Here is a 24,521-nt window from a genome sequence, read left to right on the forward strand (position 1 = left end):
GTGCCTCTTCAGACCTGGAGGTCCCTCACACCCTTCTGGGTTCCTGCTCTCAGTGGCCCTGAGGGTGATTGGGCCAGGGGAGCCCCAAGAGTAGGAGGAGGAGGCAGGGGGGAGCAGGTCTGCAAGTCCATGTGTCTCTGTGGAAGACTTAACAGCGGCGAGAATCATGAGGATGGCTAGGCCCAGGAACAATGCTGTTCAAAGAGGAGTAAACCGTAAAAAAATCTCAACATGGAAAAATGAAAAAGAAAGGATGAAAAGGAGCAAGATGCTAATAAAGGAGCTCTTGGCCCTCCCTTCAGAAGCCGATGAATATTGGGAGCCTAGAGGAAATTGTAGGTGGCTCTGTGTTAGGCAGTAGCTCCTGCAGTATAGATGGGATGGGGGTCAGAGGCTTGGAGAGTCACAGGCAAGGATGAAACAAGAGAATATGAGCCTGACCTGTGGTGGTGCAGTGGATAAAGCATCAACCTGTAAAGCTGAGGTCACCAGTTTATAAACCCCAGGCTTGCCTGGTCAAGGCACATAGGAGTGGTGCTTCCTATTTCTTTCCCCCTTTTCTCTTTTTCTCCTCTTCTTTTTCTTCCTCCCCTCCCAAATAAAAATTTTTTTTTTAAATCTAGTGCCTGACCAGTGGTGGCACAGTGGATAAATCATAAACCTGGAACGCTGCCTGACCAGGTGATGGCACAGTGGATAGAGTGTCGGACTGGGATGCGGAGGACCCAGGTTCGAGACCCCGAGGTCGCCAGCTTGAGCGTGCGCTTATCTGGTTTGAGCAAAGATCACCAGCTTGGACCCAAGGTCGCTGGCTTGAGCAAGGGGTTACTCGGTCTGCTGAAGGACCATGGTCAAGGCACATATGAGAAAGCAATCAATGAACAACTAAGGTGTCGCAACGAAAAACTGATGATTGATGCTTCTCATCTCTTTCCACGCCTGTCTGTCTGTCCCTATCTATCCCTTTCTCTGACTCTATCTCTGTAAAATAAATAAATAAATAAACAAACAAACAAACAAACCTGGAATGCTGAGGTCGCCGGTTCAAAACCCTGGGCTTGCCTGTCAAGGCACATATGGGAGTTGATGCTTCCTGCTCTTCTCTCACTCTCTCTCTCTCCCCTCTCTAAAATGAATAAATAAAAACTTTTTAAATCTAAAAAAAAAGAGAGAGAGAGAGAATATGGAAAGAATTAGGAGGCGATGAAGACAGTTGATGGAAAAGACGAGGGGTCTATGGGCAGTTAGCACTGACCGCCCCCACCATGACCATCAGATCATTTTTGCCTTATGCCGTCAATCCTGATGTTTTCCCTGAGGTTAATATGGAGACACACCTGCTTCCTAAACTTACATGTTCATGATACACCTTTGCTGTAAACCTTCTGGTGGTGTTTCCGGTAGGCCTCTTATATTAGCTTTTAACTCAATGTTGCGTTTTGGCACAATTTGTAGGGGAGGTTCACTTAGTGCATGGAAAAATGCTCAGTACATATTGTGAAGTTAAAAAGCAGTTTTTAAAAAGCAAAATAATAATAATAGTGGGGTGCAGGTGTGGTAGTCATCTATGAATCCTGAGAGTTTGTCGTATTATTCACTCTACTTTTGGATATGTTTGAAAATTTCCATAATAAACAATTTTTTTTTAATTTATAAAGATACTGCTTTTAAAAAAATTATTTTAAGATTTTATTTGTTCATTTTAGAGAGGATAGAGAAAAAGAAAGAGGAGAGAGAGAAAGAAGGAGGGAGGAGCAGTCTGCATCAATTCCTACATGTGCCTTGTTCGAGCAAGCCAGGGTTTTGAACCAGCAACCTCAGTGTTCCAGGTCGCTGCTTTATCCACTGCACCACCACAGGCCTGGCGAGGTACTGCTTTTAATGGAATGCAACTGAATTTAGCAAAAGATGCTCAAGGACTTCAGGCTTCCATCATTACCATATTTTCCCTTTATACAAACTTTATCATCTTTATTAGGAAAGCAAAATAGTCTCCCTCTGGCTGACAGATGCCCCAAATTACCTTATTTCCCCACGTATAAAACGCACCCTGTTTTCAAAAAAATTGGGGTCTAAAAACTGGGTGTGTCTTATACAGTGGTTGTGGCATTTCAAATGCCATAGAAGGAACTGAGAAAGAGGCAATATATGAAGACAGTGATTCGTCATCAGACACAGTTTAAGCCCTGGCCAGATAGCTCGGTTGATTGGAGCGTCATCCGGAAGCAGAGAAGTTGCTTGTTCCATTCCCAGTCAGGGCCCATAAGGAGATCAATGTTCCTGTCTCTCTCTCTCTCTCTCTTTCTCTCTCTCTCTCTTCCTCCCTCCCTCACTTCCTCTCTCACTAAAATCAATAAATTTAAAAATGTTTTAAATAATAAGTAAATAAAATTTCAGCTTAAAGGCTTATTAAACACATCTCATCCAAGTCCTATGAAATCTGCTGTGTCCCTTGCCAGAATCTGTCTTAGCAATTAGAGTCAGGCACTTTTTTTTCAGGTCTACGTTCTTTTTTTTCTTCACATACACAGCCTTCGGTTGACAGTGAGATGAAAATTCCATCTGGTACTCACTTCACTATCTTGAATTTCAAAGTCAACAATGACACATTTCAGGTGTCTCCGACTAGTGACGCTATTCATCCCACAGCAATTGGCAGAAGGATAGCAGTCTGTAGGCTTAACTGGTGTGAATAAGCTTTTCGTAGTATGTTGCTCAAGAAAAACCACGCAGCTTTGCATAGGCAGGTCTGCATCCACTCAGTCACACTGCTCAGGGAGCGCCCATCCCCATAATTGATATGCGCAGGCCTGCTAACACCCACGTGTCTCCAGAATATTCTACCACTGCTGTTTCCTCAGAATAATAAGATTTACATTTCTCTGAAAAAGCCTCATATCTGTTGCCTAAAGCCAGATATTTCAAGTTTTTCCTCCTTTTCTCTACAGCTTGTTTTGTTTGTTTGTGTTACCTAAAGCTGGTTTAAAATACTCTCTACATCTTAAAATTCACTTTCTCTTCCTGGCTTCCTTGAGGTGTTATTTCTTCCATCCTTCCAATGTGCTGTTATAACTCTCAGGCTAAAGAACCATATCGCTTACTCAGGCATCATGGGTGAGAGCATCTGACAAGAACACACACCCAGCAGATCCCTATGGGTCACGGGGTCAGACTCCTCCTACTCCGCCTCCTGGAACTCAGTCAGCACTTTAGTTGCGTGCTTCAGCACCACTCTGCGGGAGCTAGCAGGCAGTGTGTGCCGGGAGGATCTCATGTTAAACCCTTTGTCTGCTCCCTTCTCAAAGTGAGCTAGTCCTGGTTAACTGGATCCTTCCTGGTTTGCTCAGCTACGTCCAATTCAGTTCCTCAGAAAGAGGACCCCAAGCCTGAGTGAGCATCAGAATCACCTGAGGAATGTTAACCTACTCTGTGGAGTTCCACCTCAGGAGTTCGGGGGGGGGTGGGGGGGGGGGGGGGGGGGGCAGGGCTTCCCAGGGAGTCCAATGGTCCGCCTGCTTTGGGAATGCTACCTTAGGAATCACATACAGAACAACCCTAAACCCTTCACTTAACTCAGCACTTCCCAACCCTGGCTGCACACTGGGCTCGCTTGACAGACTTTAACAAAGTCCAGTGCTCAGGCCCCACCCAGGCGCTGAAGTCAGAAACTGGGGTGGAACCCAAGCCTCAGCATGTTTTCAAAGCTCCCGGGTGATCCTAAAGCACTGGGACAACTGCAAAGCTCTCTTCCCACGGTCCCCATCATTCTCCTCAGCAGCAACTTCCTGCTTCTTCAGTTCATATTCTCCAAACCAGTCCCCTTCTTCTACCCAGTGGTACAGACTTATTTCCTTGGGGGAACAGGGAGGGAGAGGAAAGAGCCATGAGTATTTTTTTAAATCCCTTAGGTAATTCCAATATACAGCCAGGGCTGGGACCACTGTCCCTGGCTCCTTCTTACTGATGCAGAGAAAGAATAAAGGAAGAGACAAGGGTGATCCTTGAAGATCAAACCAGCACAGAACTCTACCCCCCTCGCTGCTGATGAAATTTGTTCCAAAGTTCACACTGACCCCACGCCAGAAAGAACCCAAGGCTCTGACTCCAGCCTGTTTGTTGCTGTGAATATGGACATGAAATAAAAGTTTTCCCACCATGAACTTAAAATGGCTCTTAGGAAAACCCCTCCAGAGGAGATAACCAGCTTTCAAGTATAAGGTTCAAAGGGCAGAAATCAGTTGAGAGCCCAGTATCTGGCTGTTTCACCTCATTAGCCACAAATACGTGAAGTCAGTCATTCTAGTACCAGGAAAAGCTGCAGGGGACATGTAGCTGAAGCTTTCAGACAAACATACAGAGATCCAAAGTCCCTTAGAGTCTATAAGCAGCTTTAGCATACTCAGTATGAAGTCTGTCCTCCCCTCTGCCCAATTCCTACAGCAACCTCAGCACACACACAAATCCCCCACCCCATCCCCCACAGCACCACCCTGAGAGCCAAAGCATGCAGTGCCCTTCTCAGCCAAGCCAATTCCGGAACCATATCTTCTAGTCATTCATCCAGTCAACATTTATTGAAGCACCTACTACATACAAGTCACTAAGGTCAAGTGTCAGGGACACAAAAACTGTCTGGCCCTGGTGGGTAGCTCAGTGGATAGAGCATCAGCCTGGTATATGGACATCCCAGATTTGATTCCCAGTCAGAGCACACAAGAGAAGTGACCATCTGCTTCTCCCCTCTCCCTCTCCCGGTTCTCTCCCTCTTCTCCTCCCACAGCCAGTGGCTCGATTGGTTTGAGTGTGGCCCAGGTGCTGAGGATAGTTTCACTGGAGCACATCAGCTTCAGACACTAAAAATAGCTTAGTACTCGAGCATCAGCCCCAGATGGGCTTGCCGGGTGGATCCTGGTCAGTGGGCACGTGCAAGTCTGCCTCACTATCTCCACTCCTCTCACCTAAAAAAAAAAAAAAAAAAAAGACTATCTCTTCACAGGGGACTCTGAATATGTAATGCTGGCTGACTGGTATAGTAGGCAGACTGAAGACACAGGAGTAAAATGTCCTGTTAGCAAAAGGCAAAAAAACTAGGTCACGTGGTGGGCAAGTGTAGGCAGTAGCAGAATGACCCAACAATGCTAAACATGCTGTGGACCAAAACGTGTCAGTTCCAAAGAAAGGAGCTGACGTCTGGACACCTAGACCTGACTCTGCCAAGAGAAAAGTTCCACCTCTCCTGCAGAGAGGAAGAGTCTCAGCCCTCCTTTCTGATCTCAGAGCTACTGTATAATTAAAAGTAGGTATGTTATTTTATCTCACAATTGAGAAAACTGAAGTCACTCAGGCCAACTCCAAAGCTCGCACACATTCCATCCACCACTCCGTGCGCCTCCCTACTTGGATTCAGGATGTGAGAATGGGAGCAGAATTATCTTCCCGGGGTAATGGAGCTTCTGGCTGCAAAGAATGGCAGCAATCTCGAAGAACTCTGAATAACCGGACTGATCAGCCTCAGGAAGAGCCATCTGCACACCTGTCTGGTTGGGAAAAGTAACCATTTGCTGGACAGGATAGCAAGGTTCCTTCCAAACTCAGAATCATTAATCATCCATTCATCCAACAAGCATGTATTGAGCACCCATGTGTTCCAAGCCTTGTACAGGCTCTGTGATTAAGACCCAGGCCCCAACCTTCACAGAAAAGTGAACATGGACTATTACAAGAATGAAAGTATGAAAGTCACTGCAAGGTAACCCATCCAGCCTGGGCAATGCGGGGGATGCAGCCGGGTACCAGGACCACTGTAGCCGGGTACCAGGACCACTGTAACCGGGTACCAGGACCACTGTAACCGGGAACGAGTAGATGGAGGCTGCTGCTGGGGTGGGGGAGGGGAGGAAGAATTCCTAGCAGAGAGGGCAACATGTGATTACCTTGACGATGAAATGAGCAGTGAAGTCACCCACACATACAAAAAAATTTACCTAAGCCAGTGATTTTCAATCGGTGGGCTGCAGTAGGCATGCTGCAAAAATTTTTCAAATCATGCAATATCTAACTATTTAGTCAGGCAGAGGCACTGACCTCCTTTCCCTTAGATTGCTAAATAAAAGGTGAAAGCAGCCAACACAATAGCTGTCCCACCTGAATGAATCAAACTTATACCTATTTTTTTGTCAGATCAGCAAAAAACATATTTTTTGGTTGCCGCAGAATCTTAAAAATTAGTTTATGTGTGCCATGAGATGAAAAAGGTTGAAAAACACTGACCTAAGCAATAATTGGTAAATTAGTTCAAGGTCTAGGCCTGACCTGTGGTGGTGCAGTGGAAAAGCATTGACCTGGAACACTGAAGTCGGCGGCTCAAAACCCTAGGCTTGCCTGGTCAAGGCACATATGGGAGTTGATGCTTCTTGCTCTTCCCCCCTTCTCTCTCTCTCTCTCTCTCTCTCTCTCTTCTCCTCTCTAAAATAAATAAATACAAATCTAAAAAGAAGAAGAAGAAGAATTTAAGGTGTACTAGCAGTGCTAGCCTATCTAGAGCTACAGCAGTTCTAAAGGAAGATTGTACCTATAGGGACAGTAAGCCACTCTGACAAGAACAGAAACCAAACAAAGCTCTCTGGAAACTGTCACCATCTGAATAGTATAGGATGAAAGTATGGCAGAAAGGTAGATCATGTCTCTATGAGATAGAGACCTCATTCTAGAAATGAGGAAACGGAGGCTAATAAATTTAACCTGCCTGATTCCACACTCTTAACCACCATGCTCGCTGCCTCCCAAAGGGATGAAGGTATCCTCTGCACTGTTCACAGGAGAGAAATGCTGGCTCAGGGCACTCAAACATTCCACCCACAGAGAAGACCTTATTGTAGAGTAAGGATATCTCATCCAACTTTTCCAGAAATATGCCCACACACCCAGCTAAAGCAGGTTTAAGTCTTTCCCATAAACTCTTCCCTCCACCTTGGTCCCTCCCTCTATCCACCACCCTTCCCGCCTTCAGAGACAGTTTTCTGGAAAGTATATCTAATCTCTACTCCCTGACCTTCCCTTGTCTTACATCCACTCTACCACTCCACTGGAAAGACTGACAGTTTCCCTTTACCTCCTGTTTGTCAATTCCAAGTGACATTCCTTCCCTTCCCTATCTCATTTAACAGTTCCTCCAGATAGGGGACCTTTGGCTCTGTAGACCCCTCCTCTGGGCTCCCACATCCCCCACATTTAACCACACTGCATTAGAATAATTTACGTAACTGTCTTTCCCATCAACTGTGATCTACAGAGGGTAGACTGAGTAATAGAACTCCACGGCCATCTGACCGGTGGTGGCGCAGAGGACAGAGCATCGACCTGAGACACTGAGGTCTCAGGTTCAAAACCCTGAAGTAGCCAGCTTGAGCACAGGTTCATCTGGCTTGAGTGTGGGGTCACCAGCTTGAGAGAGGGATCATCAACATGATTCCATGGTCGCTGACTTGAGCCCAAGGGTCACTGGTTTGGCTGGAGCCCTATAGTCAAGGTACATATGAGAAGCAATCAATGAACAACTAAAGTGCCTCATCTATGAGTTTATGCTTCTCATCTCTCTCCCTTCCTGTCTGGCCCTGTCTGGCCCCCCCCCCCTCTTTCTTTCGCTAAATAAATAAAATAAAATAAAATAAACATTTAAAAAAATACAGCACACCTGTATGCCAGATCACATCAGTTGAAAATCACTGCCTTAGGAGAAAGTCCACCAAACTCCTTAATGTGGTTCTTGCGATACATTATATTTTCCAAAGATGTCTCAACAATATCTCCCACCCCACATGCTTTTCATATAATGTGACTATGACACTGCATCAAGCCTGTGCCTCCTGAAACTGGATAGTAGTCTGTGACTCTTTTAACCTCTAGAGTACAAAAGAAGTGACACCTTGTGACTTCAGAGGCTAGGTTATAAAAGGCAACACAGCTTCCACTTGGCTTGCTGGGACACTCATTCTTGAAGCCTTCAGCTGATTGCTCTGAGGTTAACATTATGTGAGGAAGCTCAACATAGTCCATACAGAGAGACCACATGAAAGGCCCTGACACACTTGAAGAGAAAAAGATGCCCAGCTAGTCCCCATCTTCAGCAGCCCTGTTCCAGCTCCTGCCACCACACCATGTGACTACAACCACATGAGACGCTGAGCCAGAAATGCCCCATGTAGGTCTTCCCAAATTCCCGAGTCCCAGAAACCACAAAGATAAGAATAAAATGACTATTGTTCTAAGCCACTAAGTTTCACATGATTTATAAAAGCCCTAAACAACCTCTCCTATGACCTCCATCTATCTGGGCAATCCAACTCTCAACATTTCTTACCTTAAACTTAATACTGTGGACCACCCTGAACTCCTTTCAGTGTCTTAACATGTCCTTCTTTGTTGTCTATAAGTCTTCATACATTTTGTTCTTGCCATCTGAGATGCTCCTCTTCCCTCTCTATTCTTAATTTTTTTTTTTACGTATTTTTTGAATTTTAGAAAGAGAAAGGAGAGAAAGAGAGACAGAAACATCTATCTGTTCTTGCATGTGCCCTGACCCGGGATTGACCCTGCAACCTCTGCATATCAGATGTCGCTCTAACCAATGGAACCATCTGACCAGGGCTACTCTTTTTTTTTCTTTTTTTTCTTTTTTTTTTTACAGACACAGAGCAAGAGTCAGAGACAGGGATAGATAGGGACAGACAGACAGGAATGCAGAGATGAGAAGCATTAATCATCAGTTTTTCATTGTGGCACTTTAGTTGTTCATTGATTGCTTTCTCATATGTGCCTTGACCGTGGGGCTACAGCAAACCGAGTAACCCCTTGTTTGAGCCAGAGACCTTGGGTTCAAGCTGGTGAGCTTTGCACAAACCAGATGAGCCCGTGCTCAAGCTGGCGACCTCGGAGTCTCAAACCTGGGTCCTCTGCATCCCAGTTTGATGCTCTATCCACTGCGCTACCAACCTGGTCAAGGCTGACCAGGGTTACTCTTGATTATGGAGAGTTTCTAAACTCCTAGGCTATTTCAGGTCTTCTCCTATGGTTCCTTGTACCTCACAAATCATAGCACTCAGGGTGTTCTGTGATGGCACAGTGGATAAAGCGTCGACCTGGAATGCTGAGATCCCTGGTTCAAAACCCTGGGCTTGCCTGGTCAAGGCACATATGGGAGTTGATGCTTCCTGCTCCTCCTCCCATTCTCTCTCTTTCTCCTCTCTCTGAAAATGAATAAATTTTGTTAAAAATATAAAAAAAAAATCACAATACTCATTATAAGCCATTGTAATCTTGTGTTGGGTTGTTTATCCTAGCCCTCCACCAACGTAAACACATGCACACACATGCATGCACACACAACTGCTCCATAAAGACAATGATCAGTGCTGGGAGAGTGGAAGTGCTTCATGACTATCTGGTGAATGCTCAGTCTCCAGCCCCATCCGTTTCTTGAGCTCCAAATGGGCACATTGGCCTACTACCCTACACATAAATCTCAGGCTCGGCCCCTGCGGCACAGAACTCACAGGCTGGTGGAGGTCACCTACCTCTTTCTTACACCCGACTCCCTAGTAAGTGTCATTGGTTGTACTTATTATACATTCTAAATCATTCTTTCATATGTCCTTTCCTGAAGACACCATCTCCTGAATAAGCTGTACCCCCATTGCCGTTGCCCTAGTTCAGGCTTTTGTCATTTCCTGCCTGGATTGCAAGGAGAGCTTCCTACTCATTGTCTCTGCCTCTGGCCGGACTCTTAAGTCCCACCCACCTACACTGCTCCCCTGCTTAGAACCCTTCAATGGCTCCTCCCATGCTTTAAAATTGAATTTCAACCCCCTAGGAAGGTTGGCCTCATGCTCTAGCCCCTGGCCTACCCTTGTTTCCTCGCATCTCACAATCCCCCACACACCCGGCACCCCATACTTTTTCTCACTTTTGTGCCTTTTCATTGCCTTTCACTGTATCTAGACTATCTTTGCCCCTTCTTCATTTAACAGATATTTACTGAGTACTGAGCAGACAACAGGCACTGTTCTAGGTGCCGGAGATTCAGCAGTGAGCAAAGCAAAGTCCCTACTTTCGTGACATTTACATTCAAGAGGGAAAGACAGACAATAAACAAGTAATATGTCAGGAGGTGATGAGTGCTATTAAAAAAAACAGATGGGAGACTGAGAGCCACTGCTTTAAATAGAATAGGTCTCTGGTAAGGTACTATTTGTGTAAAGATATGAATGGAGTGAGGCAATAAGCTCTGAGGACATCTAGGGAAAGAAATTTCCCAGCAGAAGGAACAATAATCATTCCCTGATGTCCAAACACCTAAAGCAGGTACAAGCCAGGCAAACTGAAGTAAAAGCAAAACAAAAAGTAGAGTCTGAGCAGAGAAGGTAAGGACAAGAGATCTGAGATGAGTCAAAGAAGTCAGGTGAAGTGGGCCTGGGAGGTCATGCTAAGTGAGTGCTTCACCCACCCCTGACTCCTTTCCATCCTTCAGTGTCAGGTGCAGACATCATCTCCTGAATAAGCAACATGCCACCCCACTCCTAGCACTTACCAAATACACGATGTTTAATTGACTATTTTGCCAGTCTCCACCACACCATGAGTTCCCTACAGCAGGACTCTTTCTTTCAACTCCATGTTTTATAAACCCCACCACAATCAGTAAACTGTTTCCCAATAGTCAAAACATCCTTTCTTCATTCTCACTCCAGGCCCTGCAAGCAATTCCCCAGTGACTATACTGGTTTCCTAGTGACTATGGTATTAGGAAGGGGTTGCCTTGATAGTGAACACAAGCCTCCTGGCATTTGAAAATCACACATGTATGCTCACCATTGTACATTAATAAACACTACCGTTTATAGACATCAGCCTCTCTTTTGGATGAGACTCAGTTGGTGAGAAAATGATCAACCCTGGATCAGGATGACCCAAGGAAGGCACTGCTCATGGAAGGGCCTCATGAGCATCCCAGCGGAAGTCTCAAATGCTCCCTCTACACTTCATCACCTCCTTCCCTATTTCAGATGGCAGCCTCATCACCTTCCATCTGTCCAAGCTTGTATCCTTGGCATCACCTCAGAGAGCTCAGGTACACCCCCACGTCCAGAAGTCCTAGATATTCCTCCTCATAACTATTTCCGTATCTACCCCTTTATCTCAGTTCCAAAGACCCTGCGCGGAGGGCAGGCCTTCACCACACTTCACATGGACTCAGGTTTCAGCTCCCTGACCAGTCAGTCTCCTTACCTTCTACCTCTCTTTCCAAAAGCACTCTTCACGTGCCCACCAGAGTTCTTCCGAGCAAATCTGATTTCACTTTCCCACTTAAACTCAATACCTGTCCCCTATTTTTCAAATAAAGTCTAATCTGTTCAGGCACTATATAAAACCCTCCTTGTGCTGACTCTGAGCTGCATTTCAGTCTCCACCTCCACCCCTGTCTCTTGCCCCACATTCCAGCTATCTACTGCCTGCAATTCTCTGAACAGGCGGTACCTTTTGGCACCTATACACCTTTTTATGTGCAGTTACCCCTATGAAAAATGTCCCAGAAGACAGCTCTGTATCTTTTTAAAATTCAGTTCAGACACTGTGCTCTCTGTGGCATCTTCTTTTATCTCTCCTCCCCGCAAGAAGAAAGTCATCCTGCTTGTTCAATGAGGTTTTTATCACCACACCTACTATCTTGCATAACAATTATTTGTTACTGTGTCTGTATCCTGGACTACTTCTTGGTTTTCTCCTGAATGGTTATGGTTAAATAAAGATATTTATTTAATCACTGCATAGGTTGTATCTGGACAGAATGTTCTCAGAGGTCTTAACATCTGACTTGTCCTGGGTGCTCATTAAACAATAGCTGAAGGAAGAAACTCATGATTCATATGTCCCTAAATTCTTACAATCTTGGTTGTCCTTCTGAACCTTCTCTCAGAAATCTATATGCCTCTGAAGTAATTAGGGATAGAACAAAGTCCTTTAAGCAGCCAAGAGATATAGTACTTTTAAATATAATAATTATTATCTTACATTTGAGTCATGATTTATGGTTTTCACTGAATCTGATTATGTTCTTACAATACCCTGGAAGTAAACAGTCACTGCACCATGCCTAAGGTCACACAGTCATGGAGCCCTGCCTCAAACACAAGGCTGGTGCACTTTTCACTCTACCAGAGTTGTCTCAAATATATGTCATAAATCTGTGCACAAAGCTCCGTCTTCTACTCACTGAGGAGCTCCATGAACTAATCATAACTGTGGCTACTTTGCGTGTATTTGTACAAGCGTGTACATGTGTGTGTACATGGGTGTATAACAGTTTAAGTACACCTCTATTCCAAAATTAGAAGCAGAAAATTAACAAAGGGTGACCTATGCAGGTAGCCACAATGCCAGAATAAAGGAATGACAGCTGTCAGAGAGGACACAGACCAAAATCAGAAAAGAATAAAAACTCATGAACTGAAAAGTCAGGCCAGCAGTCTGAGGCCACTGAAGAAGCAAACATCCATCCTGACCCTGCTGTCCTGGGAAGGCCTCAAACCATTCAAGAACTGAGACGTGCAATGGTAACCCCAGTCAACATAAGAAATGTCAAGTTATTGAGGCAAGCAGACATGTGATTTTTTTAAAGAGATTTCAATAAAGATGGTTGAAATAAAAGCATTCTGGTGTTTAAAGGGATGCAGCTATCTTAGGAATTTTACTTAGATGGAATAATTCTTGCTCTACACAAGATATGTGACTACACACCAACACATGAGAGGACCCTAAGACCAACAAATCCTAACATTAATTTCACCACTAAGTCAACCTGCCAGACCATCGGTAACAGTTTTAAGAATCTAGCCAAGGCCCTGGCCGGTTGGCTCAGCGGTAGAGCGTTGGCCTGGCGTGCGGGGGATCCAGGTTCGATTTCTGGCCAGGGCACATAGGAGAGGCACCCATTTGCTTCTCCACCCATCCTCCTCCTTCCTCTCTGTCTCTCTCTTCCCCTCCCGCAGCCAAGGCTCCATTGGAGCAAAAATGGCCCGGGCGCTGGGGATGGCTCCTTGGCCTCTGCCCCAGGCGCTAGAGTGGCTCTGGTCGCGGTAGAGCGTCGCCCCTTGGTGGGCGTGCCGGGTGGATCCCGGTCGGGCACATGCGGGAGTCTGTCTGACTGTCTCTCCCCGTTTCCAGCTTCAGAAAATATAAAAAAAAAAAAAAAAAAAAGAATCTAGCCAACAGCAAAACTCATGCCTCTGCAAAAAAATATTCACAGAAGCATTATCTAAGATTGGAAAAACTGGAACCAACTTAGATGGCCATTAACAGAGGACTGATTAGTTAAATATACAACATTCCTAAAATTAATATGGAATAACATGAAGCATTTTTTAAAAAGCAGATCTGTAAATAGAAAAGAATGTCACTGACAAAGTCTGAGGGAAAAGCAAACTGTAGAATTATATGTGGACTATGATTCCATTTTTTATAAATCTTAGAACTACATCTCTTAAAGGAGCAAGGAAAAAAACAGGAAGATCACACACAAACTTCCTGTGGTGCTCACCACAGAAAGTCAGGCAAAAGGTAAATTGGTGGTTTTTTACACTTTGGTACTGTTTGAATTTTTACACAAAACATACATTTATTTATTTTTTTTAAATAAAAGCAGCCCTAGCCAGGCAGCTCAAGTTGGTTAGAGCATCATCTTGATACGCCAAGGTTTCGAGTTCAATCCCTGGTCAGGGCTTGAACAGGGATCAACCAATGGGTGCAAGAATGGGTGGAACAACAAAAAGCAAACAACAACAAAAGAAGTAAACAACAGAATTGGTGGAACAATAAATTGATGCTTTTTCTTTCTCCTTCTCTCTCAAAAATAAATAAATAAAAATTTTAAATAATAATAAAAATTTTAAAAAGCATTTGCAGAAGCATGCATTTCTCCCGATCTCCTTCTTCCTGGCTGACTGCACTCACTTTCAGGCCTCTGCCCTCGCGCTCCACCCAACACCCCCTGCCCCAGCCCCACTTACAGATGCAGGCAGCAGCCAGCAGGCGGCCAGCAGCATAGGGGGTATAGCAGGTCGGGAAGATGGGCTGCACCATGTAGTTGGCAAAGGTGATGGCGATAATGGCCTGGCTGGTAGGCTCGATGATGAGGAGGGAGGTCCAGAGTCGGATGAAGGCCAGGAATTCCCCGAAGGCCTCAAGGATGTAGGCGTAGCTGGCCCCAGACTTCTTAATGGTGGTGCCCAGTTCCGCATAACAAAGGGCCCCAAAGACAGAGAAGAGGCCCCCAATAGCCCAGATGACCAGGGAAAAACCAAAGGAGGCACTATACTTGAGCACACCCTTTGGAGACACAAAAATGCCCGAGCCAATCATGTTCCCCACAATCAGGGACACGCCATTCAGCAATGAGATCTCCTTCTTCAGCTTCACCTGTTCGGGCCCTGGGCAGGCCTCCTCCTCCCAAGGGGAAGCATCCCCCACGTGCTGGGAGGCCACTTCATACTTAGTGCCGTCAACCATGGCGGAGAAGAAAAACTTCACCAACTTCCTGGCATTGCCCCCTAAGGAAGAACGATGAAGATACGTATCAGGTGGTTGGCAATTCCATACTATACTCCTCAGTAGGGGCCAATAGGGGCAACCCACCCCACCCACCATGGCAGAGACCTCTCTCTTGCCTCCCATCTCCCATTAACCTCCTCTTCTCGTGCTGGCTCTGGCTCATCGAAACAACTCCAACTTAAATTTTTAAGAAAAGGCACTCATTCTGCAGAGAGAAAACATCTGTCTCTCATTTCTTCACTTTGTTTCCTTGGAAGTAGTTTGAGGCTCAGCCTTGGGGTAATGGGCCAAGTTTAGGGGCAGCCAGCCCTCAGTCTGAGTGGGGAAGTGTGCAGAGTTCTTCTGTTAGGATGGCCTAACAGTGGTGCTGCCTACTTGATTTACAAAATAGAACACTAAATCCTGGTTCTATCTGAGCATGCTGTGATAAGAGATAGGACTTAGGGTAATCATCCAGCAGTTTCCATGTGTAACCATAATGATTTGAGCCATCGCTTTTCAGCCATACCTCAAACTGCCTGTCTTCTGTCCAATGTCAGGCTTACCTGTCACCTGTGCTGAGATGCGATATGAGGAACCAATCTTGCAGCAAATTAATCTGTGGGTTCTCCCCACAACACTGCTCTTTTCCCCCAAAGACTAGCTCTGACAGGCCAAAAGGCTTCATAGATTTCTTGCTAGAAACCCACAACCATCCTCCTGCTTAGGTGAAACCTTCAACCCTGGCAAAGCCCCAGCAGCCTCACCCCACCCTGAGAGTAGACAGGCTATTCTCCCATTTTCCTTGCTTTTCTTCTTTTTTTAAAAAAAAAAAATATATATATATATATATATTATTGATTTTAGAGAGAGGAAGGGAGAGAGCGTGAGAGAGACAGAAACTCCCATCTGTTCCTGTACCTGACCAGGATCAAACTGGCAACCTCTGTGCTTCAGGACTATGCTCTAACCCAGAGGTCCCCAAGCCCCAGGCCGTGGACCGGCACGGGTCTGTGGGTCATTTGGTACTGGTCCACAGTGAAAGAATAAATTACTTACATTATTTCCATTTTATTTATATTTAAGTCTGAACGATGTTTTGTTTTTAAAAAATGACCAGATTCCCTCTGTTACATCCATCTAAGACTCACTCTTGATGCTTGTCTCGTAAGTTCGACAATTATATTTAAAAATACCACAGTTTTTAACGATGGTCGCATAATTTTATTTTGTGCATTTATCCGTCCCACCCTAAAGGCTGGTCCATGAAAATATTTTCTGACATTAAACCGGTCCGTGGCCCAAAAAAGGTTGGGGACCACTGCTCTAACCAACCGAGCTGTCCGGCCGGGGCTTCCTTGTTTTTCTTTACCGAGATACCTTTCCCAGTCCCTAGTATTCCAGATTCCCTGCCCTCGAATCCCCTACATCAGCATAGCTGCATCACCCAAATAGTATGAATGAGACAAGGCTGATCCTAATGTACAGCCCAACCCAGAAGTGATTGGAGTCAGCTGATGACCGCTCCCCACCCAGGAGTTGTTTCTGGAGATACAGCCCTGAAAGCCAAGGCCAGGAAACAGCTGAAGCGAGGCAGCTGATGTTGTGCACCAGAGAGCAGGAGATAGCTGAGAGAAAGACCGGCGAGGTTGGCCAAGCAAGTGGAGAGACACTACTAGGGCTAGAGGCACTGGACAGAAGTGATTGGACACTGCACAGTAGCAAAGGGGGTTGGGGGAAAGTGAGTGGGGCTGAAGGAGAGAGTGGGAAGCACTTTCTACCTGGCCAGAGGTATAAGCAGTTTCCTGCAGCAGCGGCAGCAAGTGGATGTCAGAAGCTGTGCTTTGACTCCTCCTCCTTCTCCACCAGCAGTGAAAGGAATGGCCTGGCAAGTGCATATGGAGTTAAGTCAAATCAAGAAGTCAAGAAGGGTGGAGAGGGTGAGGGCGGGGGAGAGGAATATTAAGCAATTGTCTGGGTCCAAGGTTCACTGGCCCCTCACCTCTGCAAAAAAGAGCAGCTAGGAGCTCTGGGCTCAGCACTTTCTGAGATAAGAAGGCACTCCTTCACTGATCTCCTTTGACAGGAGACAGAAGAAAGGACTGTCAGCTGGGCTCCTCTCTGATGCTCTGGGGAAATTGTCTCCTAGCAAATTAGGCCTGATGAGGACCGGGCAGTGGCTGAGAAAGAATGCACAGCCCTCTGTCCTAGTCCTCCAGGCCCCACCCTAGCCCACTTCTCTCATCCCAAACAAGAAAGGCAGGGGATTGCACAACATGACACAAAGGCTTGTTCACAAACTGAGATTAGAGGAAGTGTGAGTGCAACCCCTATACCTCGTGACTGGCCGTCCTAACAGAAGAACTCTGCACACTTCCCCACTCAGACTGAGGGCTGGCTGCCCCTAAACTTGGCCCATTATTCCAAGACTGAGCCTCAAGCTACTTCCAAGGAAACAAAGTAAAGAAATTCAAGTCAAACCTCTGGCTGCCTGCCCACCTCTATCTACCCCCTCACATGCCCTTTCATCCTTAAGAAAATACACCAGGATTTTATCTCTGAGTAAGTAAAATTCTTATAAACACCTTCCCCAAATACAAGTTTACTTCAATTTCCTAAAAATATGGGGGAATAAGATTTCACTGAGCTACCCTGATCATACAGGCCCAGAACAAGAACAACAACAAAAATTGAATATTTTTTGGAAATTATAGATTCAACCTTTATAGTCTACTTAAATCTAGTATTTTAGGTCGATTTTGCCAAAAGAAATGCACTCTATTTATTCTGAAATCCAACTACCTGTTCCTTTTCACAACTTTTTAAAACAACCCTCTTTGGTTATTCTACAACCAGAGAATAAAGATCTAAACATCTCGGGAGGGCCTTATCTTCACCCTCCACCCTCCCATCCTAGCTCCTCAAACTTTTTTGTAAACCAAGCGAGGGATCCAGATGTTAGCCTTCCCAGAGATCATGCTTCTCCCAAGCCACCCTCACAAATGTCTGAAATCTGTGAATGAAAAAAGGGGCTTTATGGGAAGCAATCTCACAGGGTAACTTAATCATAATTCCTAATGAGGCAAGTCACGCCTCTGGCATATAACTTCTTTACGAAAAGGCTTATCTTTGGCTTAAGCAAGCCCTGTTCGTTGATTCTGTACATCTAGGTCAGCATACCTTTGAAATGCCCTCTCCTTCTAGTATATTAGCACACTTTCAAGGCCCTTCTTCTAAGACTTGACCACCCTCAAGAGAGCACATAAACTTAACCTGTAATCCTATCCCCACCTTGCTTTTTTTCCCACTTTCAATAATCTTCCTTACATTCCCTCCTTAATTTCAAATGCATAAAAGAAACTATAAAACTATTATTCTAGGGAGCATTTGAGATCTTGCCTCTCCAGCATATGTTGTCAGTTTGGCTCAAATAAACACTTATAAAAATTCTCTACAGGTTTGGACACATCTAATGTCCACAAATCAATCCAGAGGAGACTGTCCTTTTATCCCAGGTATCCCCTAAATATTCCTATAATAAAAGCTGTCATTTATTGAACATTTACCAGGGTCAGACACACTGCTAAGCACCTCTAGGCCTTATCTTATTTAATCCACCCTGCAGCCCCTTAAGGCAGGCACTGAGTCCCATGTCAGGGTGCCAAACTAATGAGGGCAGGCTAGCCAATAGAGCCCAAGCTCTCGACTGGCTCAGTACTAACTCCCCAACCTCCCCAACCCCTCCTACCTGCCCAGCCTCTAGGCCTGCCCCAGACAAGAACGCACTTCAGATGGCTCCCTAATGAATTATCTGGGGGAGGGTATGATTGGATTAAAAGAAAGCCTCTGCCCTCCTTCAGCCTGCAGCCTAGACCTTCCAACAAAGCCTATCCATCCCCTTCCTGGCTGCTACTCCCCTTTCTCATTTCTTCGCAGGCGACTACAGCCCTCTTGGCAGCACTGCAATTGCTAGGGCACCCACTTCTAAAGCAAGGAAGGCACACAAATACATCATCATGCCTGCCCATTTAAGACCAAATTCACTGGCATTAAGGGGTTGGCATGTGTCCTAACAGAACGTTTTAAAAAAAAAAAAGAATGAAGAAGGGACAAAGAAAGGAGAGAGCAGGAGGGAAAGTGGGGAGAGAAGTGTGTCTAGTGTGTGGCTAGTGGCATCTGAAAAGTGAAGTCCTCCTCTTGGAATCTTGAGAAAGAAACCCACACTCCAGCAAACAGCATACCCTAGCGGTCTCACCAGGAACACTAGGAGTAGAACCTCCTTCCTAGACTACCATTCACTCTCCCACACAAATTGGATTGGGGTGGCTGCCCTTCACAAAAAAATATGCCCCCTCTTTTCTCAACCACTGCTTAGCACAAGTGCCGTAGCAGAAAGGCACCGCCTTGGGCAGCTCACAATCCTCCTGAGATCTGGTTCATCGGGCAATACTTCTACCAGATAGGCAGCCTGACACCAGCAGGACCTCTCCTGAAGGTCGCTTCCACACCAGGCTTTGCAGAGTCTGGAGCCCCATGAAATAACAGTGTTCCTGATATGCAGCAGCCCTTGTCTTCTTCCCCTGTCTGAAGTGCATTCAGGACAGGGTAGAGATTACAGGACAAGACACTCATCCTACAGCCCGTGGGAGACGATTCGGATTCAGGGGTCCAGGCAATGCAGGCACAGCAGGCAGTGGAGCCCCTTGCCCTGACCCCACCCATGAATGGCAACACCAAAACATCCTTCCTCCAGGAACCAGCACACAGTTCAGGGTCTTGGCTCAACAGTCAAGTACAGGGAGCCAAATGTACACAGGGAGCAGATACTTTTCCCCCCAGAGATCCCATGTCCTGCCTTCCTAGCTCCAACTGCTCTGTGCTGCCTCCCCTAACAACAGAAATAGAAAACAGATATACTCTGGTACAGCTAGATTGCCCCATCATCCCAAACTGGAAGCTCAGCTCCTCCCTCCTAGTTCTCCATTTGTTTTTCTATATTCCACTATGGTTACGCCAGTCCCCTAAAAAAAAAGTGAACAAGAAATTATTTATCCCTGTGGCAAGGGCTTCCCTAAATGTATGGCTAAAGTCTCTGGACAGAGGGCTCTCTCTGCCCAGGGAGGGTCTGGGCTGAGACGCGGAAACAAGAGGCTCTTGAGTCTCCTTCATTCAGTCAATCTTTAGGACTCTCACTCTATCCTCCTCCTTCACTTCCCTTCTCACCCATTGTTCCCCGGCTCCCTCCTCTTACCTGTCCCGTGACCTTTGGGCAGGTGCGAGGAGGAGGGGCTACCAGCACGCTGGGGGTGGGGAAGGGAAAGGTGCTAGGAAGAGGCACCAGGGTATGGCTGGAGCTGCAGCAGCTGTTGACTCTGAGGAGCAGAAAAGGCAGAGGGTGACGGACCGAAATGGAAAACAGGAAAACATATGTGTGACTCTGGCCGGCAGCGGCAGCGGGGAGGGGCCAGAGGGACGGACTGGAACCGGGGCCCTGAGGACCTCCACGCCTGCCGCCTCTAGGCTCCTCCTCTTCCCTACCTCAGCCCCCCCAGCTTCCTTGTTGCCCTACAGTTACTGAGTACCAAAACTCTCCCAGTAACTTACCGTGCCCTCTTCATGCCCTTTACAACTCCTCCCCCTAATTCCATTTCCTAGACATCTCCCACTCATACCGTCATTGGTCCTGCGCAGGGCATAGGATCCATGGTTAGGGCAATGGACCTCTGTAGTCCCATCTCTATAATCTCAGTGCCATTTCAGCCCCTATGTAGGGCAGTGCACGCCAAGGAATGTCACTTGTGGGGTAGAGTCAATCACACACCTAAACGCTAAGCAAGCCCACTCAAAATTCAGGTGATGAGTGTGTTGCCAAGTAGGGCCAGCCAAGGGGGCCTGAGTAAGCCCTGGAACGGGGCAAATGAATCGGCACCCCTTCAAACCAGGATTGTTTAAATATCTGTTGAATGTTTATTTAACAAAAATAGAAAAATACAATTTTCTGGGAATAAAAACTCTTACCCTCTTTCTTTCTCTTCAAAATTATAACTTACACGATTTACATTAATTAATTAATTAATTAATTACAATTTTCTGAAGCAGACAACTTCTTGGTATGCACATTAAACAATTTAAAATGTAGATACAGCATAAATCTCTCTCGGGGAGTGGCACTTCACAGTTTATGGTGCATTCTCAGAATTCCAGTTGTGACTGCTGTCTTTAGGCAAGTAAAAGCTGGTCACAGGGCTACACCGTGCAACTTATACCTGTGCCTGCGTGTTGCAAAATTTTTCTGGAGACAGGTGGTCCAGGTAAGCAGTCTTAAGGATCTTTAAGGATCTCTCAGTGGAGAGGAGCCCACTTACAGTTCACCGAGAGACATAAACAGAAATCAGAGTTCACTGGCACCAAATGTCTGAATTACTCCAAGAATAATTTAGTGCCCTTTTAGACCCAGGCTGCTGCCCAGCTGGCCTGCTCCTTAATCCTCCTCTGGGGTCAGGTCCAAGTTATGAGGGAAGACCTAGGAAGTCTAAAGCTGCTGGTCAGCTCTGGCCCTGCTCTCCCACTCCACTCCAGCCACACTGGCCTCCTTGCTGCTGCCGTACAAACAGGCCCCCAACTAAGAGCTTTTGCCATCGCTGTTCCTTCTGCCTGGAACATTCTTCCCAGAGATATTGTTCATTCTTTCATTCATTCCATTCGGGTCTATGCTTAAACACCACCCTATCAGAGTGCTACCCTGAGGAGTCTCTACAGAAGCAGCTTTTCTCTGTCGATCTCTCCATCCCTTCACCATGCTTGACTTTTCCTCAAAGTACTCGCTACCACCCTGAGTTCGAGTTCATTGCCATCTCCCTCACTAGAATGCAAGCACTTCCTACCCACAGTACAAGGCACATGTAGACCGTCAAAAAATGTTTGCTGGAAGACTAAAGGAATGAATGAATAATGCTGTCCCCACTAGACTGCTTTCCCAGCTGGCTGGCCTCTGGGAATGTCCTTGAACTTGCCCTTCAGGTCCGTCTATGCAGCAGCTGCTGCTGCTCCAGCTCCTAAGCAAGGAGTATTTAGAAGGAATTATTCTTTTTGTTAGTAATAGGTTGAAAGGAAGGAAAGGTATAATTTTCAAGTTTAGTGGGAGGCCTAGAATGGTTTGAAATGGACTTTTTGTTTCTGTAAAGGGAAAACAAAAACAAAAAGCCCCTCATCTAACGTGCTTTCCCGGATCCGGAAAACTCTGTGCTGGGTCCCTCACCCAGACTCGGGTGACCCCCTCTGGATGCAACCAGAGGAAAGTGCAACGGCCACCACGCGGTGAGGGGGCAGAGGAGAACGCAGAGGGAGGCGACCGCTCAGGTTCAGGCAAATGAAGGTGGATTCGAGAAGAATGGAACCGCAAACACTTAAGCGTGAACTCTTCCCAGACCCAGAACCCGCTCCGGGATGCCGCTCTCAGCTCTGCCCTTCCCGGAGACCCTCGCCCCTTCTCCACAGCACTCCCAGCCGGCTAGCTGCTTTTCACCTTTGCCCCTTTCTCCCACTTTCCCCAACTCAGCTTCACTTTTCCCGGGCCGGCGCCTCCACGTCTCCCCCGCCTCTCTTTTTAACTCCCGCTTTCTCTCGGACCCGGTTCCGTGACTCCGGCCCTAACTCAAACCCCGAACCTACCACCGCCCGCCCTCAATGACCGACACAAGAGCTCGGTGTCCTTCCCTATGTCCAGGTCTGGCTGCGGGCGCTGGATCGGCTTTTGCTTTGGCGGACCAGGACCCCACTCCATCCGAGTCCCTTCAGTTCCCTCTACCTGGCCAAGAGTGCTAGAAGAGGGGGTTATGGTGGGTGCAGACGAAGGGTGCAGAGGACCGAGAACCGAGAGAGCCCACAACCCGCTCCCTTGCCCTCTCCTCGCTCAGGCACAGCTGCCCTGCTTTTGGGACATCAAAATGACCGCGGATACCCTTCAACCCGTCCTCCGCCCCAGGAACGCTCAGCTTCCTCTTCCCTCCCTCCCAATCCAGCTCGAGGCCCAACGGGGGTCTGGGAGAGAACCCCAAACCCAGGCAACCCTGTTTCCAGCCCTGAGAGGCTCGGCCGAGATTTGGGAGGGACTCTGGGCTGCAAAGCCCTGCAGGGTAGGAAGAGGGAGCAGCGCCGCTTGGGACCAGGGGAGGGGTCTCCCGGAAGGGCGTCTCCGCAACCCGGGCTCTCAACTCCCGCCCCCTCGGGGGAGCTGTTGCATCAGCTTCAGTATCCCAAATTAAGGAAAGTGGTCTCCATCCGGCCAGAAAGGTGTCGGGCAATAGACCTGCCGCCAGGAGGCAGCACTTAACAAAAAATGTCCGGGTTGGTGTCACTAAAGCACGTTTCATTTGAAGAGTCTTAGAGGCAGCAGGGACCCAACAATAGAGGGATTTGCTGGGCTAGTTCAAGAAAATGGTTGAGGAAATGCTTCACCATGTTTTAAGGCTAAGAGATAATTTGTAAATAATACTGTAGTTTCCTTTTATATACCTTTAAGGCAGTCCCGCTTTGGCATTTTTTAAAGCCAACACTGCCACTCTGCAGAGATTACGCAAAGCCACCCATCTTCAAAACCAGTCTGGTGGAAAAGCACACAGCTTAAGAGACTTCAAGGGTGTGTACTGCTATATCACGCTGGATCGCTGGATCTTTGGATCTCCACCAGCCTTGGGAAGCTAAGCAAGGTCAGGCCTGGTTAGTACTTGGATGGGAGACTTCAGAGCTGTCAGTCAGCCTGACCAGGCAGTGGCACAGTAGATGGAGACTTGGCCTGGAACACTAAGAACCTAGGTTCAAAGCCCCTCCATCTCTGGCTTGAGCAAGGGGTCACTGGCTCAGCTGGAGACACACACACACAAACACATCAAGGCACATATGAGAAGGCAATCAATGAACAACTAAGGTACTACAACTATGAGTTGATGCTTCTCATCAATCTCCCTTGCTGTGTGTCTGAAAACTGTCAGGCAAAAAATATATAGTATACAAAAAATATATAGCCAGAAGTAATACCGATTTATCAGAGATTTGACAGTCATGGGTCAATAAAAGGAATAGCTATAATATATTATGTAAGTAGTAAGAAGTTACAATATATTATGTAAGTAATATGCAAAGCAATGTATTGCGTGAGTGGGTGGTTTATAGCCATCTCTTCCCACACACACAGTGATTTGATCTTGAGCTGTCCTAAGAAGGAGAGTAATGAAGTAATGTGAAATAAAACACTTCCCTCAAAATTTGGTCACCAGCATGCAAAAAGGAGAAGAAGATGCAAAATGAGGTGGAATTGGGAACCCAGACTCAGCTTCACTTATGCTTTTTCTTGAACATCATTATTCATCACAGAGGTTTAAAAAGCACCTAATTTCCCAGAACAATGCACTTGTACAAAAGTTACTGTATATAGACCTAACAGAAGAATATTTGAATAAACATACTGGACAAAAATATGAGTGGATACCAAACCGTTAAGGATAAGTACAGCTGACCTGTGGCGGTGCAGTGGATAAAGTGTTGACCTGGAATGCTTCAGTCACCAGTTCTAAACCCTGGCCTTGCATGGTCAAGGCACATATGAGAAGCAACTACTATGAGTTGATGATTCCCGTTCCTCCCCCCACTTTCTCTACCTCTATCCTCTCTAAAATCAATAAATAAAATCTTAAAATTAAGCTTGACCAGGCAGTAGTGCAGTGGATAGAGCACTGGCCTGGGACTCTGAGGACCCAAGTTCCAAACCCAAGGTTGCCAGCTTAAGTGTGGGCTCGTCTGCCTTGAGCACGGACTCACCAGCTTGAGCACAAGGTCACTGGCTTGAGCCCAAGGTCACTGGCTTGAGCCCAAGGTCACTGGCTTGAGCAAGGGGTCACTGGCTCTGCTGGAGCTCCTCCCTTCAAAGCACATATGAGAAAGCA

General features: G+C 46.5%; 1 protein-coding gene across 3 annotated transcripts in view; it reads right to left on the reverse strand.

The window, feature by feature from the left end:
- SLC7A7 (solute carrier family 7 member 7) overlaps positions 1 to 20,009 on the reverse strand; it is a 39,223-nt gene extending 19,214 nt beyond the window's left edge. The window contains exons 1-3 of one of the 3 annotated variants that reach the window (XM_066342251.1): positions 19,832 to 20,008; positions 16,362 to 16,465; positions 14,061 to 14,600 (exon numbers count right to left, since the gene is read on the reverse strand). In XM_066342251.1, the coding sequence (XP_066198348.1) occupies positions 14,061 to 14,559 (499 nt within the window). In that variant the 5' untranslated portion in view covers positions 14,560 to 14,600; positions 16,362 to 16,465; positions 19,832 to 20,008. Of the gene's footprint in view, positions 1 to 14,060; positions 14,601 to 14,735; positions 14,883 to 16,361; positions 16,466 to 19,831 lie in introns of those variants that run through there. The other 2 variants (XM_066342252.1, XM_066342253.1) reach the window with 2 other exon arrangements.
- Positions 20,010 to 24,521: the final 4,512 nt, after the last annotated feature.

Source organism: Saccopteryx leptura, chromosome 6 (assembly GCF_036850995.1).
Source record: "Saccopteryx leptura isolate mSacLep1 chromosome 6, mSacLep1_pri_phased_curated, whole genome shotgun sequence".
NCBI classification, from domain to species: domain Eukaryota; kingdom Metazoa; phylum Chordata; class Mammalia; order Chiroptera; family Emballonuridae; genus Saccopteryx; species Saccopteryx leptura.